Source organism: Malaclemys terrapin, chromosome 16 (assembly GCF_027887155.1).
Source record: "Malaclemys terrapin pileata isolate rMalTer1 chromosome 16, rMalTer1.hap1, whole genome shotgun sequence".
Classification (NCBI taxonomy): Eukaryota; Metazoa; Chordata; order Testudines; family Emydidae; genus Malaclemys; species Malaclemys terrapin.
Window position 1 is genome coordinate 25,456,244 of NC_071520.1, and position 27,147 is coordinate 25,483,390.

Here is a 27,147-nt window from a genome sequence, read left to right on the forward strand (position 1 = left end):
GACTCTTAGCAGCCGACTTCTCGCTCTCCCCTCCCCCACCCAACGAAAACTGGGCCTGCACCGACATTCTCATCTACGGCAACTACCATGGGCTAGTCCGGACAGAAGAAGTCGAGCCCCGGGGCTGTCGGGGAGCTCCTTCTACCAGTCCAGGAATTTCTTTCCTTACCCCAGGCTCTACTACGGGCGCTAAAGGCACCACGTCACGTGATGGGAGAGAACGCGGGGAGAAGAAGAGATGGCCACTCCTCTGATGGGAGGGGCAATGAGAACAAGTCAGGTGGTACAGAGCGCCCGCCCGCGACGCGACATACTGGTGTCACGTGGATGTGGCGCGCGGCATACGGCGGGAGGAGGGGCGCCAAGCGGTGAGGTCACGTGTTGTGCCGCCGGCCCTTGGCCCCTCCTCCATGAGAGGGGAGGCAGGGCGGGCAAACATGGCGGCGGTGAGTTAGAAAGCGTCGGACGGCGGGGCTAGCGGCGGATACTTCCAGGAGCGGCTGTGGCGGGATCGAGAGAGAGTGAGTCCGCCCTACCCTCTTGCCCGATACCGCGGGGGGCCTACCCGGCCGCCTCAGGCGGTCCCTGCTCGACGGGGCCGCGGCACTCGCGGGGAGCTCCCCCCTCAGCTCCCAGTCTGGGCAGCCACGCACCGAGCGGGGCCAGGCATTGTCCCGCGGCCTCCCCCACTCTGGCCCCACACCGTGCGGGCAGGAGGCCCTTTGAGAGAGCCACGCGGGGTAGGGAGCGGTCGGTGCCTAGGCATTGTCTGGAGGTGGGGACTCAATGGGGAGGGGGATGTAGGTCGCCCTTGCAGCCCCTTCCTCTAAGCCGGCCCCCCAACCCGAGCAGCCGGCCCCGCAGTGACTAGCTCCCCCAGAGCGTCCCCTTGCCGGCAGGGACGCTGCGTGTCCTCCCCCCCATGCCCCTCTGAAGTCTTGCTGGGTGGAGGGCGCTAATCTTTCCAGTGGGGAGGCATGTGGGGGTTGCTATAGGCGCTGTGGGGCCGGCTCGCACTGTTACTGCTGGGGGGTCACTGCCCCAGAAATGAGCGAACTTTCCTGCTATTGGCTGGTAACACGTATCTGTATGGCGAAGTTTCGGCTCCTGGGTTTATTGAAATAGTCTCGTAGGATCCGGTGGATAACGGCAGAGAAAACTTGTGGCCCTTATAACGTGGCAGGGCGAGGTCCCCCCACACCCCCCGTTTTCTAGTTGGTTAAACAAAATGGCCTCATCTAATATTTCTAACCACTGTCGTTGTGTGTGTCTTTAATCGCTTGGTTAATTGTTACAAATAGAGCCTCTCTAGCGACGGGAGAAGACTAGCTGGAAAAGATGTCTTTGGTACTTCATTGGCTTTAAATGTTGTATTTGTAGAACCTCCTACTATCTCTGTAAGCTTAATGCTGTTGTTAAGGGAATTCTTAAGGTGTTGAAGAGCTGAAAAGAAAAGTAGTTTATGGGACGCAATTACGCAGCCAATTCTAACCCAACCCGGAAGTTTATGTCCTGAACACGTGTTTGTGGGCAAGGTTAGGAGGCTGAGGATTGCTGACCCTTTAGTGAGAGGAACCTGTTCGTTAATGTTTGTGTGAATAGCGAGCAAAGTGCTCAAGGGTCCCTGCGACCAACTGGGATCAATGGTGGGATTGAATGTGCTACAAACAGTAACGATTAACGAATGAGCTTCAAGGTCCGGTTAACTCTGACAGCACTCCACAAACAAAGGTTGCTAGGGAGAGTAATCACTTAACATGGAAATGCTCTTAAACTTTGTTGAGAAGAGAGGCCTCACTTTTTTCCAATCACAATGATTTTTAAAAATATCGATGATATCCCAGCCTTTTTATTTGAGGAGGAAGTTACATCTGTTAAGTTCTTTCTGAAATAGATACATTCTTAGAAAGTCATGTATCCTGTTAAAGAATGGGCTAATCAGTTGAAGTGTGAAGGGATACAGTTTAAAATTATCTGACAAATTTACAAATCTCGTTTATTTTTCTGTTTTATTTAGGCTACTCATTGCATTTTATATTGCTTAATAAGTTTCTTTTAGTTTTTCATTAACTAATGCACTGAGACAGTATTTAAAGTTTATAGATGTTTAGATTTCAATAATTTTAATTTAAAAAAAATAAACTATTGAAGTTTCACAACTTTTTTATTAATCCTAAATTTTTGGGGCTTGATCTGCCTGATGGAAATTGATTTATGTATACAATGGTGTATGTTGTGTTATGGTACAGTATTTGTATTGGCTTTCAAGGACACACTACATGCTTACAAGGGCCATAACTTTACCTGAATCTAAAAATGACACTCCTGAAAAATGAAAATAGGCTACATCTCCCCCACCTTCTTCCTTCCCACAAGTCTATCCCATGTTGTCTAGAATAAGTTCTTTTCTCAACTGGTGCTAAAATGGTGTGAGAAATTGACATTAACTGTAGGTGCTTGAGGAGGGTTCAGAGGCAGACAGCTAATTGAAAAGAACTGTTTTGTGTATCTCAGTCTATGCTAGTACTGTTTTCTGGACTGAAATAGAGAGAGGTTGGTGACCCCCAATACTTTATTGGAGACTATCTCATTCTCCAGAATCTTACTTTTCAGGTTTTTTTTTTTTTTTTTTAAGTCTTTAGCTCATACGGAACAATTGTTATTGAGAGCTGTGAACTGGCCCATTCATTTAAATGGAGGTGCTAACTTATATGCCCAGTTACAATTTAGACAGAGTTATGATGATAACAGTATGTAAGGAAAGAGCGGAGAGGGACAAAAATCAGCAGTCTGAGGCACTAATTTCTTTTTGACTCAGCAATTAAATGTTGCTTGGGAGTGGGCCACCAATTTTTTTTCCCCATCCAGTGAGACATCTGAGCTTCCTCTCCTCCATGGTTGGGGATTGTTGTTTTTTTTTCTGGACAGGTGGCTTCCTCCCCGGTTCTATTGGCTATGCTCCTCCCTGTGCTGGAGGCTGTCTGCAGGCTTGAGCAGACATTGCTGTATTAACTAAACTTGGGTTACTTTCAGGATTTTCTTTGCCGCTATGACATACATATAAAAATTGATAACTTAGATTCTGATGTCATTGCATGACACTGAGAGCCAGAGTGCTAGGCATGTGCCTGTTTTTCCTTTGCCTTATTCCAGACTTGCCCCGGGGGTATCTGAACCCATTGCAGAGGAGCCAAGCCTAAGGAATTCATCAGATCTTGTATGGCAATGTTTTGAATATCTGCACAGTCTAATGTGTGGCATCTGATTTTGGCTTCGGAAGAAGGCAGAGCTTGTGAGACCAGTGCTTTTCCTAGTTTGAGTTCTGTATGTCTTGTAGTTGTAGCAGAATTCTTGCTAATAATTCCAAGCAAATTTTACTGTGATCTTATTTTTTGACAAGGCATTTCAGATCACTAGGGTAGTGTAAGAAATGATCTCGGGACAGATTACTATGCTGTGTATGGAAGCAATTGGAGGTGGAGACGGAGAATGTTAATTGTTACAAATAGAGCCTCTCTAGCGATGGGAGAAGACTAGCGGGAAAAGATTTGATCTTTGGTGGTTCACTGGCTTTAAATGTTCTATTTGTAGAAACTCCTACCATCTCTGTAAACTTAATGCTGTTGTTAAGGGAATTCTTAAGGTTTTGGAGAGCTGAAAACTATTTTTGTTTATGGGACGCAATTACACAGCCAGTTCTAACCCAACCCGGAAGTTTGTCCTGAACACGTGTTTGTGGACAAAGTTAGGAGGCTGAGGGTTGCTGACCCTTTAGTGAGAGGAACCTGTTCGTTAATGTTTGTGTGAATAGCGAGCAAAGTGCTCAAGGGTTCCTGCAACCATCTGGGATCAATGGTGGGATTGAATGCCACAAACAGAAACAATTAACGAATGAGCCTCAAGGTCCGGTTAACTCTGACAGCACACCACAAAGGTTGCTAGGGAGAATAATCACTTAACATGGAAATGCTCTTAAATTTTGTTGAGAAAAGAGGTCTCACCTTTTTCAGTCACTATGAATTTAAAAAAAATTGATATCCCAACCTTTTTATTTGAGGGGGAAGTTACATCTGTTAAAAAGTTCTTTCTGAAATAGATGCATTCTTAAAAGGTCATGGATCCTGTTAAAGAATGGGCTAAGCCAGTGGTTTTCAAACTGCGGGTCGTGACCAGTACTGGGTCGTGGAATGTAAGGCTCTGGGTCGCGGCAGCTCTGGTCAGCACCGCCGACCAGGCTGTTAAAAGTCCTGTCGGTGGTGCTGCCTGGCTAAGACAGGCTAGTCCCTACCTGTTTTGACACCGCGCTGCACCCCAGAAGCAGCCAGCAGCAGGTCTGGCTCCTAGACAGAGGGGCCATGGGACTCTGCGCACTGCCCCCGCCCTGAACACCTGGACGGGGTATGGTTCCTGTGGGTGAGAGTAGCGTGGAGCCACTTGCGCGCCTCTGCCTAGAAGCCGGACCTGCTGCTGGCCACTTCCAGAGCACAGCCCTGTTGGCAGTGCCAGGACAGACAGGAAGCCTGCCGTAACACCCCCTTGCACTGCTGACCGGGAGCTGCCCAAGGTAAGCCTGCACCCCAATTCCCTGCCCCAGCCCTGAGCCCCCCCCAAACCCAGAGCCCTCTCCTGTACCCTGAACCCCTCATTAATGGCCCCACCCCACAGCCCTCACCCCTGTACCCCAATCCTCTGCCCCAGCCCTGAGCCCCTCCCGCACCCTGAGCCCCTCCTTCCCACCTCTGTTGGGTCACTGGCATCAACAATTTTCTTCAACTGGGTTGCCAGGAAAAAAAAGTTTGAAAACCACTGGGCTAATCAGTTGAAATGGAAAGGGATACAGTTTAAAATTGTCTGACAAATTTACAAATCTGGTTTATTTTTCACTGTTTTGTTTAGGCCTGCTCATTGCATTTTTATGCTGTGTATGGTAGCAACTGGAGGTGGAGAGAGAGAAAGTTTGTGTGGAAGCTACAGCAAGGATTTTAGTGTTAAAGGGTGAGCAAAGGCTGTCAGCACTGTTGACAATAAGATGTTACCTTGGGTTTTTAGTATTCCACATAGTGTGAGATGTTGGGTTCACAGGGGATATGCCATAGACATCAGTGCTTTAAATATTAGCCAGTGGCTTGGAGGGTTTGGTGGAAGCCATAGCAGATTGACTGTGGAATTGCAAACACACAGTTGAATGCAATTTATGAATAGAGAAGTTCTAAAAATGTAATGGTATATTTAGTGTTATGTGACTTGTAGGGGGGCTCTTTTTTAAATGGAAAATCTTTCTGGGCTTGAAGTTACCACCACCCTTCTTTCCTTCTGGGGAAAAAAAGTAGGCAGGACATCTGTTTCTGACTATCTTAGTTTTATGCTGCTGCTTTTGCACTTTCCACCAAGGCTAAAACAGGGAAGGTGCGAGACAAAGATTGGCAGGTTGGCACGGATGTATGACATAAAAATGGCATTGAGAATACTGGCAGTTGTGTTTTGATCTTAAATCAGAAGCTTATTTTTGCATGACTTGAGAAGAAATTGGTTTATGTAATACATAATGTTAATGAAACCCTCTTTTACTTTGAAAAAATAGTTTTGTGGTGGCACAGCACATCATACAAAATGTGTACTGAGCCATTTTTGTAGCATTGTTTTTGTTATGACAGTAACTTGGATTTTTCTTTGTGCTTTCTAGAAAAAGTGAGTTGTACCACTGCTGTCAAGGTATCTAGTAGTTGTATAACAATTTTTTGTTTTGTGCTTCAGCTTTTTTTGTGATTCTTCTAACAGGTTGGGTCTTGTTGCTTAGTAGTATTGGGATAGATTGCAGACTACAGCTTTTTTTTTTAAACAAGATTCAACAATGAAAAATGTAGGGAACATCTTGCAATATCGTCAACTTTTTTAAAGTAACTTTTGTGTGGATTTTGGGATGCAAGAAACAGCCTTTTATAGTATTGCACAACTTGAGCCACAGAGCTTGATAAAGTAACTTTTGCTTATGCTTACTCAAAAGCATTATACTTTGTAAAAATTATGGAGTTGTATTTTGACTTGATTAGCTTAGTTTTAGGTTTGACTACATGAATGTAAGAATATAAACGATAAGGTATTAAGATGTAGCTTTTTCTGATGTACTTCTGTTGTGTTTTTGGATTCTAAATTAATGCAAAACTGAGTAGTTGAAACTTATATATTGAGCTTAGTTTTGTGGGTTAAGTTTCACAAAACAGAAGATTAGCTATTATTTATTGAATGTTTTTAACTTCAGTCACAATGTCAGGAGTTCGGTATTACCCTAGTGTTTGCAACCAGAACCCTATAACTTTATTCTGATTATTCAGGAACCAGATTACTGAAACTAACTAGTCCAGAGTCGTCCAAACTGAATGCCATGCAAGTAAACTGTTACAGTTCTTTTACTCAATCTAAATTGTTAGCAACAGATATCTTTAAGGGAATTAAAAAATGGAGGGATGTATATGAAGGAGAGTGGCAATTGGGATGTCTTTTGGAGATTACTGTGATCATACAGCTGGAGTGCTTAAATTTTCTAAGGGTGAGTATAAAACTAAACTTGGTTATTCTAAGAACATATGAATTGCTATACTAGTTCCAACTAGTGGTCATCCTTTGTAGGCCCTGCAGTAGGCAGGTATGAGATAACTTGCCCCCAGGGAAAGCTTCTTCCTAACCCTTTTAGTTGTTGGCTTATACTCAAGCATGAGTATTTATATCTTCCAAAACTCTTGTTTGTTTGTTTAATATTTATAACCCAGGATATTCTTAATATACATGCTAAACTTTTAAATGTCTTGCTTTGAGTTCCACGGACTAATTGTTCATTATGTAGGAAAGTCTTCTCCCCCCTTCCTCCCCCCCCCCCCAATTTTGGATTTGTCCCATCTAAATCACCCCATATAGATTGAAAACTTCTGTTCACCCCATTCATTATTTTTGCAGACTTTTATAATGTCCCCTCTCATTCAACTCCAATTGAAGATACAGTCCCAATCTTTTCAGTTGCCTTTCATGAGATTTTCCCTGTGCTTAATCATTCTAGTCACCTGTCTCTAAACTTACTTTATTTCCGCCATCTCCTGATAGAGTTGGGGTGACCAAAACAGTATTCCAGGTGGGGACATTTTGTTGATATGTAGAATTCCATTATGATTTCCTCATTTAGTCTCTCCCTGTTCACCTTTACACTGTTTGCTCTTTTGGCCACATTGAGCAGAAGTCTTCATTGAGCTAGTAACGGTGATACTCGGGTTTCTTTTCTGAATTGATAGTTTACTTAGAACCCAGTAAAGTGTGTGAGTAGTTCACATTGAAGGAATAATCTGCATTGCTTGCATATGTCCACATAGAACAACTTCTTCCGCTGTGAAGTTCTCTCTGGAGTTCCTGGAACTTCTCCAGTATTGACTAAACATTGTCTTCTGCAAACTTTGTCGCCTTGCTACTCCCACCCTCTTCTAGTTAATTTATAAATGTACCAATCACTGCCAATTCCAGTCTGGAACTTTGTGGCATCCTACTGTTAACCTTTTCTCATGATGAAAATTAACCATTTTTTCCTACTTTGATTTTTACTTTAATCCAGTTTCTAAACTGGCTACTTAGTTTTTTTTAGTAGCCCCTTTTGAAGGATGGTCAAAGGCCTTTTGAAAGTTTAAATTGTCACCTTTTTCTTTTAGTAATTTGTTGACTTATTCAAATAATTCTAAAAGACTAGTGAGATGATTTTTCTCTGAGAAAGCAGCAGTGCTGACTAGATTTCCTCATCATGGTGTTCTAGGTATCTTATATTTAATTAAACCAAGTACAGAGGTAAGGCTTACCGGTCTGTAACTCTCCAGATCACTCTGAACGCCTTAAAGTACAATATTTGTTACCCTGTAATACTTTGTAGTAGTATCTGGCTTTAATGGGATTATATGGTTTTACTGACAGTTAAATCTGGATGTGTCCTCTTCAATTTGGGGCTCTCGCTGTCCTCACATTTTGGCTGTGTCTAAGTCTTGTCTATTTTTTCTGCATAACATCTCTAAGATGCAGCCTTTCTTATTCATCTCCACAATTAAAACTATCATGTAAACTCGCATCTTGATTACTGCAACATCCTCCTTTTTGGCCTTTCCAATCCAATCCAGCATGTCACCCCCTCTTTGAATTCCTCCACTGGCTTCCCTTTCTCTAACATAGCAAACATATTCACTTCCAAGGCCCTTCAGTCAATCCCCATCCTACCTATTATCTCATTTGCTGTTGAGCTGTCAATGCCAGCTTTTGCTTGTCTACTTGTTATATTTTCAAACAAGCACATTCCTGTCTTCTCCCATGCTGCCCATTTGCTCGGGCAGTTTTACCTGTAAAAATCCACAAATATCTCATTATGCAACTCCAAAAGCCTCCTAAAGCGCTCCTTCACCATGAGGCTACAAAAAAATTAACAGGCTGTTGGTGTGGTGAAATCACTGCCTGTCATATTGACCAACATTGTCTCATTGTTTCCTTGTGCTCCCCTGTCTGTGTCCATCTGTTCTCTTGTTTTATAGTTAGATTGTAAGCTCCTTTAGGTAAGGGCCATCTTTTTGTTCTGTTTGTACAGCACCTAACAGTGGGGTCCTTATCCTTGACTACGGCTCCTAGACACTATGGTAATAGTTACTAACTACATTCTTAAACTGATGGAATTTACATTATCAGTTTGTTCCGGCATGTTTTTTTGTTTTGTTTTGACACCACAATCTTTGCCAGTACCTCTTGTATTACGAGACAAGGGTAGGTATCTCCTCAACAATGGGCAGTCTAGAACTAGGAAGCACAAGAATTTTGGATCTTTGAGCTTTGTCTGTTACCTGTTCTGGCAATTGTCAGCAGTGTAGGTGCTGTTAACCAAGTGTTTGAACGTATCTTAGCTATTAGTGCAGACAAGGATAAACTGTTTAGCATTGTTTTGAAAACTTTGGATAAAACCATGTTTCTGAAACAATGCTGAATGTTTTGTCCTTTTCTATGCTTACAGCTAAACAGAGTTAAGCTACACAGTGCAGACACCTGTTGTCAACAGTGAGTAAACTCTAGGAGTGCAAGCAAACCTATACAGAAAAGTGAGTAACTGTAATGTTTGAGCAAAAACTCAGTCCCTTTGTGGAATGAAAGGGGATATTTGTATTATGATTTCTAGTAACTGGGCTTCCCCTTTTCCCCAAAAACATGGAGTATTTGACTTCTTAAGTTTTATACCGTCCTGGAGTAAATTAACAGCTATCCTATACATGAAAAGCCCATGGCCTACGTTTTGCTCAGTGTCCCTTACTAATATTTGGTGACTTAATACATTAAATACAGCACTTGACCATCTATCCTGCCCACTATGCAAAAAATCCTCTCAAATTCATGTATGGTACAAAAACTAAAAGCTTATTAGTTTAGTATAAAACAAGTATTTCTAGAACTACTTAAATTAACTGACTTTTCCTGAATTCTTGTCTCATTAAGCAGGTACAGAATTGTTATAGGCTAAACAAGCCAATTATTTTTAACTACTACCTAAGTACTTCTCCCTGCTTAGGCAATATGCTTTAGGGGCTGTTCTTAAAGGGACACAACACAAATTGCACTTCCATCTCACCACTTTTTGCCTACCAGTATTACTTGAAACTCCTACAATTACCAAGACAAAGGCTAGAAGAAAGCTTTTTTCACTTTGTTTACTTTATGCATTTAATAGCATCTTGTGTATAGTTAGGTTTTCATTGGTTCCCCCGTTTATGGGGATCTTGTATGTGAGAAATATTTTTTTAATTTGGAAAATTGAGCACAAAACCACAAGAATTGTCAAGAGACTCTGGACAGATTTAGAACCTGAAACTTGTTTTATGAAAGTGACTAACTTGACTGTGCCCTTAAAAATCAGATGATGAAATATAAAATTCTAAAGGTTTTGCAGAATAAACAATTATTACAATTGTAACTTATGCCTGTGGTCTTCTTTATTTTTGTTTTTAGAGATGGTGGAGCCAGGACAAGATCTGTTGCTTGCTGCTTTGAGTGAGAGTGGAATCAGTCCAAATGATCTGTTTGATATTGACCCTGCGGACATGGGCCTTGCAACACCAGTGCCAGCTGTTCAGCAGGTTAAAAATGAGAACCTTTTAAAATTAGCCAAGATTGCATAATATAGAATCATAGACTTTTTTTTTTTGGTTAACTACACCTCTACCCCGATATAAGGTGACCCGATATAACACGAATTCTGATATAACGGGGTAAAGCAGTGCTCCGGGGGGGCGGGGCTGCGCACTCCAGTGGATCAAAGCAAGTTCGATATAATGCGGTTTCACCTATAACACGGTAAGATTTTTTTTGGCTCCCGAGGACAGCGTTATATCGAGGTAGAGGTGTATTGTGAAAGAGTGGAATTGTATGTTTTCATTGCTGTGCTGGGCTTGTGTATGGAAAAAATTGAGATGGTAATCACCTGTCTTAAATACGTATTTTAGAAATCAAAAGTATATACGTTATTGACTGAACTTGTATCAATATGAGTTATATATACTTTCTAGGGCCACAATGTCATGTATCCACACATAGAACTTCCATTGATATATCTTGCATGGTTTTCCTCTTCTCTGAAAAAAGAGAGAATTAATTTAATATTTGATTTAATCTCTATGACAGCTTACACACCACAAGAATGGAACACATTTTTGGACATAGGGGTGGGTGGGTGAGATTCTGTGGCCTGCGTTGTGCAGGAGGTCAGACTAGACGATCATAAGGTCCCTTCTGACCTTAGTCTATGATTCTATGAAAACAGTAGTCTGTCAACAGAAATGAAATTGCAGAACTCACTCAGTTTTCACAGCAGTTAACTGGAAAGGCTTTATGCTTGAAGCAATTTTGGGGGCAGATTTGGTGTGCTACCAACTTGATTTCTAATAAAACCAGGATTATTAACAGGCAAAGCAAATGAGTTGGTCATTAGTTTTAACATGGGAGGGTGCGGGAGGGGATAGTAGTAAAGGTTTTCATTCTTTTTTTCCTACTAAAACTAGTACCTGATCGTGCTTGCTTTCTTTCTCTCTAGTCAGTGCCACTTAGTGCATTAGAACTAGGCTTGGAGACTGAGGCAACAGTTGCTGTTAAACAAGAACCAGAGACTGTATCTACTCCAGCACTATTAAATGTCAGGGTAAGAGCTGACATATTTAGAGTTTTGTATGTGTAAAATAGTGAAGTGAAAAAGTGAGGAAGGCCTATAAATTGTTGGCTCTTTGCCATCCCTTCAGTATAATTCGTAATACAGTCAAATTCTTTTCTGGCTTTTTCAGTAAAACTCACTTTTGAAGGGTTGGCATGATGTGTAAGAGATGCCATGTCTTAGATCAAGCAAGATTTAAAGGGAAAAGTTGTTTAAGGAAGAGCCCAGTTTCATTTCTTATGAGTACATTAAGGATGCCATTACACCTGATGCTTTTAGGTACCATATATTATCCTAAATTGGGAGACTGAGAATTCTGGACGTATTATGCGGAATATCAGTTAACATAGAAGTTATGAACAAGATAATCTTTATCTTACTAGAAGATGATATAAAGTAGTAGATCAGTATCTGGAGGGTAGGGTTAACAAAGAATCTCCACAGAAAAAGAAGTTTTAAAATAGATATTAGTTTATTTATTAACTAACTGTAAAACCATGTTGTGCAGTGTGTAAGATTTCTCTACAACCCAAGCGTCTCCACACAGCAGATGTACTTTGTGTCTGGATGGTGAAATCCTTCTCTTTCTTACCTGTTCTTTCCTCTTCTCTTTGGGGAAAAAATCTTGTGGAGCTGGATCCTCCCATGAAGCAACACTCCTGCATTTTGGTAGAAGCTTCTTTCTCAGGCTTCCACATCCTGAAATAAAATGGCATTCTAGCATCAGTTAGTTGTGCGATGGAAAGATAATATTGATAGTCCACCAGCTTTAAGAACAAAAAACCCCCTCACACACCTTAAATTGATACCTCCTGTCCTCTAGCTGAGAGGCATATAACACAAGTTTTGCTTTTTGAGTATTGTCACTTCGAGAATTATCAGGATGATATTTCCAAAACAGGAAAATCTTAAGTTTTTGTTTTTGTTTTCTAGCAACCACCATCAACCACAACCTTTGTGCTGAATCAAATAAATCAGCTTCCAACTTTGGGGACTACAATAGTAATGACAAAAACCACACCTGTGACAACTACTAGGCAGACCATCACTGTAGCAAAAATCATTCAAACCAGCACAACTACTCGACCATCTGTTGCAGCACCAGCAGTACGCAATGCCTTGACCACTACACCTTCAAAGGACCAGGTCCAGCTGAAAGATCTGCTCAAAAACAATAGTCTTAATGAACTAATGAAATTGAAGCCACCTCCGAACATTGCCCAGCCAGTTGCAACAGCAGCCAGTAAGTGGTTCTTTCCCCTTCATCATGTGCATTTTGTTTCAGAAGTGTGATAGTGAAATAATCGAATAAAAAGATTTTGGTGGTGGTTTTTTTGGCTCTCGGTGGAGTAACAGAGTAGAATAGCACAATAGCATTAAAATTGAGCCTAGAAAACCTGACACATGTTGGACTCCCAACTTCTCAACATTATAAAAAGAAAGTATGAAGTGGCACAAAATGATTGAATTTTTAAAAACTCAAGAACCCTTTGATATATCCTTTTAAGAAATGAGACAAACTGAAAATAAAATTTTGAAATAGGACGCTGGTAAATGACTGACATTAGGAATGTTTTGTATATAGCAATTTGTTAATCTTGTTGAAGTTGCATTATTTGAACCTATGCCATTGTCTAATCTGGTGTGTGTGTGTGTGTGTGGTAGGAGAATACTGTCCTTAAATTATAGTCACAACCCTTTCTCTCTTTCTCCTTCTCAAAAAGACTTTAGAACAAGCTAGTATTTTTGACTTCTAGCCATGTTTCTCTAAAGCATCCATTGGGGAGGGAAGAAACAGAAACCTGTGTCTGCGTGTGCGCGCGCGCGCACACACACAGTGCATCCCTCTTTTGTGTCATATGTTAAAATCTATTGTGGTGGTGGCTAATCTTTTATAGACAATTTAGTGGTTCTCCAGTACTCCATATTTAGGGGGAAATTGTTGCAGGAATAGTTAAATGGTAAGTTACAAATATTGGGAGATCTAGTATGTATAAATATGTGAGATCATGTGGCGGGATAATGCCTAGGAACTTTACTACCAGCTTCACCTTGAATATAGTTGATGCTGTACTGCGGAAGTTTTTGCAAGTCTTCTATGCGGCGTATATATGTGGATTTCAGTGTGTGTGTGTGTGTGTGTGTGTATATATATATATATATATATATATATATATATATATATATATATATATATATATATATAATTTTTTTTTTTAAATCTCCCGCTGATTCCATGTTAATGTTCAAAGGGGTGATTGTGAACTTGAAAGTTAAAATTTCAGGTACCACATGTCAGGAGTCTGTTTTTTTTTTTGTGTTGTTTTCTGGAATGTGACATTGGTTTTGTAACACACAACTGCTGAACATGTAATTCAGCTGTCCTGTGAAAGGGAAGTGGTTTTTTTGTTTTTGTTTATAAAAACAGCCCAGAATCTACAGAAAGCAGACTCTGCAAAGATGTCATCAGGGAAGAGAAAAGAAACACTTAATAGAACTTGGAAGAATGAAGCTTTACAACGGAGGATTTAAATGCTTTCTTACTATTTAACATACAATTTTTAGCTATTTGTATTTTTATTTTACTCTTCTTACAAAAGTAACCTTTGCAAGTCTTACATTTAACTTATACTTTTGCTTTCACATACTGGAAGTTTGAAAGATAGCTCCTTAACTAAAACTTCCACTAAAAGAACAGGAGTACTTGTGTCACCTTAGAGACTAACAAATTTATTAGAGCATAAGCTTTCGTGGACTACAGCCCACTTCTTCGGATGCATCCGAAAGCTTATGCTCTAATAAATTTGTTAGTCTCTAAGGTGCCACAAGTACTCCTGTTCTTTTTGCGGATACAGACTAACCCGGCTGCTACTCTAAAACTTCCACTGTATCTATCCTTGTATAAATAATATTTGTCTTAGATCTGTACTGTGATCCTCATCACCATTACATTCTAAAGGGAGGAAAATAAACAAATGTCTTGTAGTTGTCCATTTTTAGCATTTAAAACAATTCAGTCCAACATGTTGACTTTCTTACAGAAATAATTGTAGTGTCTCCAAAGGTGGTAAACACCACCAAACCAGGTAAGATCACGTCTCTTGATAAAACTGGGTTTGTGGTTTCCTATTAAACTGCCTTCGCTCTCACGTGAGACGGCATACTATTAAATGGTCTATATAGAGGTTTGGTGAAGGTGTCTTTTCTTTAAGTTACACTTAATAGACTCACGCATCTCTCTTCGATATGATGGTACTGGTTAAACTAAAGCTTTAAGTATGTGTGGCTCCCTCAGAAGGAGGCAACAGGACTAATTTCAGGCACGTTCACAGTTATGTAGATAAATATATTTGGCTATTGTTCTTGAGGACGTCAGTGTACTATCAAAGATTTTAGATCTTCATTTCCAGCTACCTTGACTGTGTGATGTATAAATCAATACAACAGAGAAAATGTAAGGAAAGTTATTAATTTCTGTAAAATTTAATTTTTTTTTGTAGCTGATCTAAGCAATGGTGCTGTAAAGAAGGAGGCTTCTACAAAAGAAGTAACAAGAATATGGGTAAATGATGTAAAAATGAGAAGTTATTCACCTACTATGGTGAGTAGTAAGAATGAATGGATATAGGTTCTTAAGTGAGTTTTACATATAAATGGCCCCAACTGTCTTTAGCTAGTTTCAGCAGTTGCTCATGGAAGCTTCCTAGGTTTCCATAACCACATATATATCTGATTCTGAAGGAAAATTTTCCCTGGCTGCAATAGTTGTGGAGTGGTTGGTCCAAGCAGACCAGACCACCATATCTCCAGAACAGTTTCTATATGAGCTAGGGTGGGAGTCATTTGAAGGTCAGGCATCTTTCACAAGAACCCATTGTGCATGCTGAAGGGTATCCTACCTGACCAAAGTTGATGTGCAGCTCCCTCGCTCTGCTGTTGGAAGCTTCCTCTGTATACATTTCCCTGTCATGCAACCAGATTAACAACCTCAAACTGTGGAGAGTTGTGTATGTTTCTGTAGCAATTTGGACCAGCATTGGGTTGTATGACCATAATGTAAACTCAGTTTCTTCTCCCATTGATATGCTGGGTGTTTAGTGAATAATTAGTACTAATACTATTGAAACATGCACTTAAATCTTACTGCAACGAGAACTAGATTCAAATGAGTTTAGTGTGTGATCTCCAGTATGGTACCTGGAAGCTGTCTGGATCTTTAATATTAAAAGAGCTATCTGATGCTGAAGGGTTTTGTCTTCAGGCACGGAGGAAGTTTCTTTTCTGCTTAAAAAAAAAAGTACTTCAGGCATCTGTTTGTGTAGTAGCCTGGGCCACGGGATAATAATGGGCTAATGTCATCTCTTTGGGTGTTATATTGGATACCCCAGTGGTGGGTGCATTACATATGCATACTTTCCAATACTTTGAAGTCATTTGAATCTTTAACCAATGGAAATCTGCAACAGATTTCACAGAAATATTTACTTGAAGGACTTTTCTTTTCTAAGTTACTTTACAGGTATATATGCTGAGGTACACTCTCAAATGCACAACTGTGAACTTCCATTTAATCCGTGGCATGCTGAATGACTGCAGTAAAATAGAATCGTACTCCTTTTTAGCACCCCTTTATCTAAATATGAGTTATGTCCCTGGTTATGTACTGTAGACTTATGCCCTGAAGTTTTTAATTAATCGCAAGGCAAACAAATAGCTTCCCATTAGTTCTCATTACATTTGGATAATTGAAGTTCAATTAAAATTATGCCAACTGGTGCATAAAATCAACTTTAAAATTGCATATTTTGGACTAAAAGCTTTATAAAAGAGTTGGTCCACTGGCTTAGTTGGAGTGCTCACGCTGCTTTGCAGGTTTTATGTTTTTGGCTCACATTTCCTATGCTAGTATCATTTAACTCTCTTTCCAGTGATATTTGCATCCAGTGGAATGCCACTGTCTGTGAAGGGAGTCCCTACAGAAGGAATATGGCTGTTGAAGCCTTCTGAAATCTTGTAATGTTTCTTTTGCTCTCTGGTTCAGGTAGTGCACTGTTATGGAAACAATACTAATGTCAATGTCTGTATTCTAGCTTCCACGCCACATGCCTGTACACTTCTAGGATGTTGAGCATCAGCAATGTATCATTTGACTAATGCAGATATATTTTTATTGTAGAAAGTGCCAGTAATAAAAGAGGAAGAGGAACCTGAGGAGGAGGATGAAGAAGAAATGGGTCATGCAGAGACATATGCAGAGTATATGCCAATAAAATGTACGACTCTCGGTTTGCATCCAAAAACTGAAACTCTTTAAATGGTTTAGTGCCCAAATTCCTAACAGAATATGCAAAGATAGACTAGTAATGCTTTATAATGCATCAAAATCAAATAACTAAAAGGGGACCAGATTTTGCTCTTGTGGAGAAAATACCTTTCTCCTGCAACAGTCAACTTTTGAAAGACACACTCAAATCTTTGAACTTGGCCTTGGACAGGTCTGATACTATTTTTGGTTTAACTTTCTATCAATAGTTCATGAACAATGGTAAGTTTTTAAAATAACATAATTGGTAAGCCAAAACTTTGGCTTGCCAATGGTCTTTAGAATTGTGTCCATCTATGCACATAATTTTAAAATAAACAGTTGTTCCTGACTGCTCAGGACTGAACTGTTGCCTTCGTATTAAGGGGCTTTGTCTTATTATCCAAGTGAAGCATTTCAGTCACTTGCTTACTGAGCAGTCACTGTCCTAGGTCTAAGCACTGGCTGGGGAGGTGTTTATACATGTATATAATTTAAGTGAATGGTCAAATTTGGCCCTAAATTTTATTTTTTGAGCAGCTTTCATAGAACCAAAGATTACTAGAAACATTTCCAGTTTTTCTCTTATTTCGGAAATAAATTGTCTTTAAAGCAAATGAACTTTACCCTGCAGATGGATACTTAAACTTTGCAGCGCTAAGAATATGGAAGTAACTGACTTAATTGATTTGTTTCTCTGTCCAATCTGACATGTAAATAGAACAGGGGTAGGAAACCTGTGGCATGCGTGCCAAAGGCGGCACGCGAGTTGATTTTCAGTGGCACTCACACTGCCTGGGTCCTGGCCACCAGTCCAGGGGGCTCTGCATTTTAATATAATTTTTAATGAAGCTTCTTAAACATTTTAAAAACCTTTATTTACTTTGCATGCAAAAATAGTTTAGTTATATGTTATAGACTTATAGAAAGAGACCTTCTAAAAACGTTAAAATGTATTACTGGCACGCGAAACCTTATATTAGAGTGAATAAATGAAGACTCGGCACACCACGCCTGAAAGGTTGCCGACCCCTGAAATAGAACCTAAATAAAGACAAGTAGATTAAATTGCTAAAAATTTTAACTTTTAATAGCCTATAGTGTTCCTAACATAGGTTTTAAAAAAAATGACAGCATTATTTTAAGCAGTGTTTGAATCCCCTGGTTCATACTGTGTGAAAATATTGTTCTATTGAAGGCAATCCCCCACTAAAATGTTCATATTTTTAAGGGCAAAAGTTACCAATAAGATCATCTCTGTAGAACTCCAGGAAATAGGATTTCACCCCATGTTGTAACTTTAATAGTTCTTTTGCATATGGGTCCAAAAAATGTTTTGCTTTCCACTGTCTTTTCATCCTGGTTGCCTTTATTTTTCCACTGCAGGATGTGGCACCAATTTCCTCCCTGAATCTTACCAAAAAAGTAAACCTTATCCTTTTCAGTGGCACTATAGTAGCCCACTTCTCCTAAGTCATCTCCTTTTATTTTTGCTTTCACTGCTGCTTTCAGTTGAAGAGTTCACTCATTGGAATGAAAAGATTTAAGAGCTACCCCCATTATGCTCAGTGTGTTGGAAAGACATATGACACTTTCTGGGCAGTTAATGTAAAATTGCACTCCTAAGTGTATTATCTTACTGAAACGTATGTAACAGATTCTGTGGGAACCCAAGGAATGTAAGATTGTAAATCTTAATCTATCTCTTATTACAGCTCAACATGAGTGAAAAACAGGAGTTTAGTTTAAGCAATTCAAAGTGTCACAGAACAGAAACTGGTTTTCAAATGCCCTTAAGCTCCCATATTGATGACATTGCTGTAGTCTCATCTGCTATTTGTAACCCAATGATACAATAACATTAAGTCTCTATTTAAGTGACCTGCAAAGCTTTTGGGATTTTTTTCTAACAGCCCTCATATGACTGCATATGTTTAAGTTCTCATAACATTTTAAAAATTCTTTTTCTGTCTTGTGTTCCTTGGAGTGTGTGTCTTGGAAGTGCCTTTTCTCTCAGTTCATGTAACTTCATTTTTTGTGGATTAGTGACATCACAAACCCAGTGGAAATGTGTGCTAATCACTGACTAATCTGAGCTGCTCCTAGTCAGACTCTTTTCTTCCCACACTCTGTTCTATGGTATTGCTAAATTGCGTACATGGTCAGATAATGTGTAAATAAAGAGTGGTTGAGGAAAGCTATTTATATGTTCTTGATAGGAAAATGGCAGTGATCTCAGAGAGCAGACCTTAAGTCCTTCAGGGGACTTTTCTGTGAGGGAAGGCAGAACTCAGAGCCAGTAGTTTTAACTTAAAAGGGAGATTTTGACAAAGCAGAAGTGGATCTTCATGGACCACGAGTCTTGCAAACTGAAAGTGAACAAACTCAAAAGCTTTGAAGGTCACCTTTAAGCTACTTTCATTATATGAAATCCTGGATTAATGCACTTTTTCTTAAAGGAACACCATTTCATATATTAAGAGGAGGAGCTGGATTCAAAAGAGCATAGGAATTTAGAGTTGTCCTGCATTTAACCTTAATCATGAACCAAAAACATCTAGTCTTGGAAGTTGTTTGGGGATTTATCCACTTCTGAAATAACTAATGTAACAATAATGAAACTGTTCTGAATTATGTTTAGAACTACTGTTTTTTCCCAAACTAGTAAAAATTGGTCTACGTCATCCTGATCCAGTAGTAGAAACAAGTTCGTTATCCAGTGTAACCCCTCCCGAAGTATGGTATCAGACATCAATATCTGAAGAAAGTATTGATAATGGTTGGCTGTCGGCATTGCAACTTGAAGCAATTACTTATGCAGCCCAGGTATGTTGCACTACAGTATTATTTAAAAACTTTATTTTTAGAATACAAAGGTCCATTGAAGGACTAAACTTTGCCTTTCAGGATCAGCTTGTGAAAGGGTGGGAGGGGGATAGTGTGGACTGTTCTGTCCCTGCCGGAATCTATAAGTGATCCATTTTTGAAAACTTAAAACATGTTTTCTTTCACAGCAACATGAAACATTCCTGCCTAATGGGGACAGAGCTGGATTCTTGATAGGTGATGGTGCTGGTGTAGGAAAAGGAAGGACCATAGCTGGAATAATCTATGAAAATTACCTGTTGAGTAGAAAAAGAGCTATATGGTAGGTTAACTATTTGTGGTGGTAAACTTTGTAGTTACTGCAGTATTTAAAGTTAGTGTAAGCTTTTTTGGACAAAAGTCTTGGATTATGGCTTTTTTGGTCCTTTGCTGTAATAATTTTACAGATTATATGCTCTTTTGTTTTGTATCCAGGTTTAGTGTGTCAAATGATCTGAAATATGATGCTGAAAGAGACTTGAGAGACATTGGCGCAAAAAATATTTTGGTTCATTCCTTAAACAAGGTGTGGAAACTTTTTACTATGTACAATTGAGACAGACCTTTAGGTATGCTCGTGTGATGAGACATGCATGTTACTGTTTAATACTATTCTTAAATTTTATGTTGAAACAAACCAGATTAATGGTGACCAGATACTCAACACAATTAATATTAACAATGAGGGGAAAAGAATGCAAGCCAAATACCTATCTTTAAAAGAGGGAACAGAGGATCTAGGGAATTATAGACCAGTCTGGCTGACTTAAATATCTGGAAGGATACTGGAACAAATGATTAAACAATCAGTTTGTAAGGACCTGGAGGATAATATGGTTATAAGAAGTAGCCATCATGGATTTGTCCAGAACAGATCATGCGAAACCAACCTAATTTCCTTTTTTTGACAGGTTTACCAGCTTAGTGGATACGGGTGCAACAGTAGATGTAATGTAGCTTGATGTTAGTTAGGTTTTTGACATAGTCATAATGTGTCTTTCTCATAAGAAAACTGGGGAAATGTGGTCTAGATGAAATTACTATAAGGCGAGTGCACAACTGGTGGAAAGACCGTACTCCTAGTAATTGTCAATGTTTCACTATCAAATTGAGCGGGTGTATCTAGTGGGGTCTCTCAGGTGTCACTCGGGTCTGGTACTGTAGTACTTTTATTAGTTACTTAGATAATGGATAGAGAGCATATGTATATAATTTGCAGATGACTCCAAACTGGGAGGCGTTACAAGCATTTTGGAAGACAGGATTAGAATTCAAAAGAAGCTTGACAAATTGGTCTGAATTCAACAAGATTAAAGTCAATAAATATCAGTGCAAAGTACTTCACTTAGGAAGCAAAAATCAAATGCACAACTACAAAATGGGGGAGTCACTGGTTAAGTGGTAGAACTGCTGAAAAGGATCTGGGGGTTGAAGTGGATCACAAATTGAATGAATCAACAATGTGACTTAACTGCAAAAAAGGCTAATATTCTGGGGTGTATTAACAGGAGTGTTGTATGTAAGACACATGCGGTAATTGTCCCACTACTTGGAACTGGTGAGGCCACAGCTGGATGCAACTCTGGGTGCTACATTTTAAGAAAGATGTGGACAAGCTGGAGAGTCCAGAGGAGAACAAAAATATAGGAAAGGTTAAAAGAGCTGGGTGTGTGTTTCATCTTGAGAGAAGATGACTGAGGGGGGACTTTGCTAATAATCTCCAAATATGCTAAGGTCTGTTATAAAGCAGATGGTGAACAATTGTTCACCATGTCCACAGAAGCTAGGATGAGAAGTAATGGGCTTAATCTGCAGCAAGGGAGATTTTTGGTTAGACGTTAGGAAAACCTTTTTAAGAGTAGCTAAGCTCTGGAATAGGCTTCCAGGAGAGATTGTGGAATCCTCAACATTGGCAACTTTTTAAAAACAGGGCTGGTGTAGGTTTACTTTGTCCTGTCTCAGTGCAGGGGGCTGGAGTTGATGATTTCTTGAGGTCCCTTCCAACCCTACATTTTTATAATTCCAAGTGCCATGTAGATGATTTTGTTCAGTTAATCTCTAAATTTGCAAATAATTAGCCATATATACCTAACTTCAAGCATAAATAGTGCCCTTAACTTCTGACTAGAAGTCCTTTTAGAGCTGTGCAGGGAATATTGCTTCAATTTTTTTTTTTTTTTTTAGTTTGGCATTTTTATTGCTTATTTTTCTTTTTAATGATAAATGCCTTGCTATGTAAGAGCTAAGTGCTGTTACTGGTCATATTCACTGTCTGACTTGAAATGATTTTGCTTCCTCTTTTTAAAATCTGTTGGACCAATGATTGTAGGAAACAAATGAGTAAATTGTTGCTTTTTAGAATGTTAAGACAATTCACTTATAGTAGCTACTGTAAATAAATTTGATCTCTTGGCTAAATGCTGTATTCAACTTAAAAGGGGAAAAAAAATTCTGAGCAGCTTCTGATTCATGACACATCTTGGCTTTACACTAGGGGAAACCCCTAAATTAGGGGCCTAAACTATAAAATCTGCAGCCATGGAAGTTTATACCTTCCATGATGTACTTACAAGAGAACCACCATACTATCCTCTTAACCATATTCCCAGATTGCAAATTGGGACCTTATCCTATAAATTGAAATCACTAGTGACTTCACTGTTATGTAAGGAATGCCGAATCAGTGCTTTAATCAATGTCACTCTTTGAGTATTCACTTGGGTTGTAGGGTATCTCTTCTTGACTAACATGTGGACAGACCAATTTTTGTAACTTACTAAAATATAACTGTATCTTTGTTCTTGCAGTTCAAATATGGAAAAATTTCTTCCAAACATAATGGGAGTGTAAAGAAAGGTGTAATTTTTGCCACATACTCTTCTCTTATTGGTGAAAGTCAATCTGGTGGTAAATACAAAACCAGGTTAAAGCAGCTTCTCCACTGGTGTGGCGATGACTTTGATGGAGTTGTATCCTTTCATTTCTTAGTGTGCAACAGAAATAATTGAACCATAATATAAAACGCATCTTTTGGTGCAAGACAGCCGTGTACATTTTATTTACGGTTATGTTTTAGGAAGGATGTTTTTCATTAGTTTGAAACTATATAATATATCAGACACCACAAACGTTTTCTAAATGCTTTATGCAAAACATGTAGCACACTGTACATGTGACCAACTAGCAGCTTGATTCTGGTCCTATATTGGTGGAAATCAGGGATTGACTTCAATAGAGTTAATGAACTTGCATTGATGTAAACCAGAATGAGATCAGAATCAAGGCTTTGGTGTTTAAATAGGCAGGTTGAGCCTGGAATATGGTCATGAGAAACCTTACCTCTTGGTTAAATTATATGTAATTTCTTTCCAGTTCTTATGGCTTTTTCCTGTAAAATCTTTGGAGGAAACGCATAGTATTTCAAGAGAATTAATTCCAAAAATACATGAAAATATTATGGTAATTGTATATTTGAATAGTTTAAAATTGAATGTCTTGACATCGCCTTTATAAAAACAAAACAAAAAAAAACCCCTAGTCAGATTTTTCTGACTGAAGTCTGTAGAACATTTACTAATTAAAACTGACATTTAATGAAAGTATAGAGTTCACTGCAAAAATCATTTAAAAAAATCCCTCTCCATTCTAAAGACCCTGTACTATATTGACTGTAGGATGGCATGTTTATTCCTTAATTAATGTTCAGATAGTATTTGATGAATGTCACAAAGCTAAGAATCTGTGTCCTGTTGGTTCTTCAAAACCAACAAAGACCGGCTTAGCTGTATTGGAGCTTCAGAATAAACTTCCGAAGGCTAGAGTTGTTTATGCTAGTGCCACAGGTAAGTACTACTTAATGCAGACGTTTAGAGAAAACTGACTTTTTATTGGCATTGGTACAGTATGTGCTATTCCTTTCAGGTGCGTCTGAGCCACGAAATATGGCATACATGAACCGTCTGGGAATATGGGGTGAAGGAACCCCATTTAGGGAATTCAGTGACTTTATTCAGGCTGTTGAAAGAAGGTAATGTAATGTCTTAAAGGATTGTAGCAAGAACAGCTATAGTTGTGGCTGCGTTATGGTTTCCATTTTTCCATTTCAGCCCTGTTTTCAGTCACTTACAGTTCTCCTGAAACTCTTTCAGGCTTGTTCTGTGTCTAAAAGTGAACCTTTCTTAACTTTTTAGCAAAAAATGAAGTAAATGGAGCTTGGGTAGGGATATACTTCATTTACAAAAAAAAAATTGTAATTAACTTTTTAAAGCACCTCTACAGCTGGAAAAGTTTAGGGTAGAATGGTTTTCAATTAGAGAAGTGCAATTGGAGCCAAATTTGGCTCTTATGCCAGTATAAATGGGTAACTGAATGAACAGAAAATGCACTCATTTAACACACTCTGGAGAAATGCATATAAAAAAATCTGTCATAACTGTAACTTTGGCATGAAATTAGTGCAAGTATAAAAATGGAAAAAAATTACAAGATGGCTACCCATGGATGTGTTAGGTCATTCGAAAGATAGGCTGCGTGAGAATTATCTACACAATCATGTTGCAGGGCATATTCACAAGAGGGCAGAGTTATGGTTGTGCATGCAACCTGATCTCTAATATTTTCTGATTTGTGTTTAATCATACAACTGTAATGCTCATGCACATTAGTTGTATGGAATAAATATTAGTTTATTTTTCATAGTGTACTTAAATATGCCATTTACTTCTAAACAACTTTGTATTTTTTTGTTTTATTCAGAGGTGTAGGTGCCATGGAAATAGTTGCTATGGATATGAAACTGAGAGGAATGTACATAGCAAGACAGTTAAGCTTTTCAGGTGTGACCTTCAAAATTGAAGAAGTTCTACTTTCACAGAACTACATTAAAATGTATAATAAATCTGTGAAACTGGTAAGAATTTATTCAGTTTTTAAATATTCATGACAGTTTGAACTAGTAGAGGCTGAGAACATAATGGATGGAGATCATTTGCTGTCAGACTAGGCATAGTGTCCTGATTATACAGCATATGCTGCTGTTATAGGAAAAGAATGAAGTCCATTAGCTTTGCTTTAGTATGAAGGTTCCATTACATATGGCTTTTCCTTGGAGAAGGGAGTTGCTCCTACTCAGGAATATAAAAGTTTAAAAGAATTTACTTCAGAAACCTTTTTAAATGAGTCATTACAAAATCACAACAGGTTTCAAGATTTATACTACATTACTTATTCCCTATCTTGTGCATAACAAGTCTAAATGACTTATCACTATAAAAATTCAGAGTTCTTAATCTTCAGAAGGAATTCTCATATAAAATTGTGTAAACTTCTTATGAAAATTTAGTTCAAATTGAGTTGAATTGTACTAAAAATAAAATAACTCTTAATTTTAATGAGCCATCTTTACAAACAAGGAAGTTGAAGTTTCTATAATTCACTTAACTCTTGGCTATTGCAATGGTCTTTTCTGGTTACTTGGTATATATACACTAATACAATTTTTCTACATAGAAAAACTGTAGAAATGAATACCTTATATTGGATAATTGAATGGAACAAATAGTGTACATAATTGCATGTGTAAAAATACCAAGATCTATGTTGAGATATTATGATTGTTATATTTAAATTTGCAATGAAGGCATGTTTAATGCTTTCTGAGGTCTATCTTCAAGTTTGATTTCTGAAGTACTTCTCTTGAGCCAACCTTCTTGGTAAGTTTTCAAAACTTCACAGCATTAACTTTGCTGCACAAAACTATCCTGATTATAACAGTCGCTTTTCATAGTTTGTCCCTAGTTTCTGGCAGGCAGTTATTTGTTTTCAGAACAGTGTTTCTTTAGCTCACTCACATGAAACATTTTGCTATATACTTATTTGGTGTTGGATCTTCTGTCAGAGGACCATTCGTTATTGTGTACTCTATTGTCCACCATTGCTTTTCAATTCTAATAATGCTATAAAAGACAACACATGTTTCTTTCTTTGGCTGTTACGTATCTAGTGACAGTAGAATGTATCTGTCTACTTCGGAAGGCGTGATATGTAAAACTTTCGATTTCTTCTTCAGTGGGTGAATGCCAGAGAGAAATTTCAACAATCAGCTGATCTTATTGATGCAGAGCAACGCATGAAAAAGTCTATGTGGGGTCAGTTTTGGTCAGCCCACCAGAGATTTTTCAAGTACCTCTGCATAGCATCCAAAGTCAAAAGGGTGGTACAGCTAGCTAGAGAAGAAATCAAGAATGGGAAAGTAAGTTGTTTTTAAGTCTGGTTGTAGTTCAGAATGTTTTGGAAACCTCTCTAAGTGTAGTACCATCCAAATTACTTGTTCAAATGGCTTTGTTCCTAGTACTAATGTGTTTTGAAGGTGTGTGGTGGCATGCTTTTCAGCTTTCTGAGGTTGTTCTTGATTGTGAATCCCTGTTTGTCTAACTTGCGAGAAGTAAAAATACATGCTTTTTTTTATCAGAATCTCAGGGCTTTGTGTTAACTGTATTTGTTTTTTTTTTTTCCCCTTTACAGTGTGTTGTTATTGGACTACAGTCCACAGGAGAAGCAAGAACGTTAGAAGCCTTAGAGGAGGGCGGTGGAGAATTGAATGACTTTGTTTCCACAGCAAAGTAAGTCTTCCTTTTTTTGCTACTGTATCAGTGTGTCTGAGTGAATTTTAGTGCCAAAGAATGGGGGAGAACTGAAAAGTCGCTATATAACCATTTTTTTTCTTAGATGAAAATTGGACTGAGGAACATTCATTCTTAATTTTGTTTTTTCTTACACAGAGGAGTATTGCAGTCTCTCATTGAGAAGCACTTCCCAGCTCCTGACAGGAAGAAGCTTTTTAGTTTGCTGGGAATAGATCTGACTGCTCAAAGTAATAACAATTCACCTAGGGACAGTCCTTGCAAGGAGAATAAAATAAAGAAACGGAAAGGTAAAGTGTAAGCTGCTATTTTTATGTATGTATTATACTATTGAGGTAATGGCAGCACTTGAAGAATTGCACAGAATAAGATTCTTTGTAGAAGAATCTTTTTATTGGTGGCAAATGGAAACGATTGGGACAGCTAATGGAATCTGGTTCTTGGAGGACCAAATCTTTCACCTTCGATCTGTTTGATAGTATGGATATGCAGGAAAGTTGCAACCTTCGTGACTCACCAAAAATTTTAAAGATTTAAATTGTTAAATTCATGTACTTTCAGTTACGATTCACCCAAAAGCCCCATTTCAGTACTGAGACTCCATTTTTTCCTGGTCACTGCAGAGGTATGAAAACAGACTGTGAAAAATAGACTACAGATCTCTAAATTCATTCTTATTTTGGGGGAAAATAGGTGAGGAAATAACTAGAGAAACCAAGAAAGCTCGTAAAACAAGTGGCCTCGCTGGGAGCAGTTCCGATGAGAGTGAAAGCGAGTCTGATGCCTCAGACAATGAAGAAAGTGACAATGAGAGCTCTAAGTTTTTGAGTTCTGGAGATGATGATGACTTCAACCCATTCAGAGACGAATCTAGTGAGGATGATGAAGATGGTAAGATAACGTAAATACTCTTCATTAAGAATTTAGCTGTATTTCTGAATATTACATGTGTTAAATAAAGTTATATTTGATTTCAGTATGAGGCAAAATAGAGGACATTTGTTATAAATGTATAATGTGAAGAAGTACACCTCTACCCTGATATAATGCTGTCCTTGGGAGCCAAAAAATCATAACACAGTTTCACCTATAATGCGGTATCTGCTTTGCTTTGATCTGCCAGAGTGTGCGCGCCCCCC

The 27,147-nt window shown here is 38.7% G+C and overlaps 1 protein-coding gene across 2 annotated transcripts in view; it reads left to right on the forward strand.

The window, feature by feature from the left end:
• SBNO1 (strawberry notch homolog 1) overlaps nucleotides 1-27,147 on the forward strand; it is a 40,672-nt gene continuing 13,525 nt past the window's right edge. The window contains exons 1-17 of one of the 2 annotated variants that reach the window (XM_054006206.1): nucleotides 1-521; nucleotides 10,006-10,133; nucleotides 11,087-11,191; nucleotides 12,134-12,443; nucleotides 14,701-14,801; nucleotides 16,377-16,473; nucleotides 19,168-19,328; nucleotides 19,517-19,650; nucleotides 19,803-19,893; nucleotides 22,175-22,336; nucleotides 23,074-23,209; nucleotides 23,289-23,394; nucleotides 24,123-24,276; nucleotides 25,435-25,617; nucleotides 25,890-25,987; nucleotides 26,147-26,298; nucleotides 26,702-26,899. In XM_054006206.1, the coding sequence (XP_053862181.1) occupies nucleotides 10,008-10,133; nucleotides 11,087-11,191; nucleotides 12,134-12,443; nucleotides 14,701-14,801; nucleotides 16,377-16,473; nucleotides 19,168-19,328; nucleotides 19,517-19,650; nucleotides 19,803-19,893; nucleotides 22,175-22,336; nucleotides 23,074-23,209; nucleotides 23,289-23,394; nucleotides 24,123-24,276; nucleotides 25,435-25,617; nucleotides 25,890-25,987; nucleotides 26,147-26,298; nucleotides 26,702-26,899 (2,314 nt within the window). In that variant the 5' untranslated portion in view covers nucleotides 1-521; nucleotides 10,006-10,007. The remainder of the gene's footprint in view (nucleotides 522-10,005; nucleotides 10,134-11,086; nucleotides 11,192-12,133; nucleotides 12,444-14,700; nucleotides 14,802-16,376; nucleotides 16,474-19,167; nucleotides 19,329-19,516; nucleotides 19,651-19,802; nucleotides 19,894-22,174; nucleotides 22,337-23,073; nucleotides 23,210-23,288; nucleotides 23,395-24,122; nucleotides 24,277-25,434; nucleotides 25,618-25,889; nucleotides 25,988-26,146; nucleotides 26,299-26,701; nucleotides 26,900-27,147) is intronic. The other variant, XM_054006207.1, reaches the window with a different exon arrangement.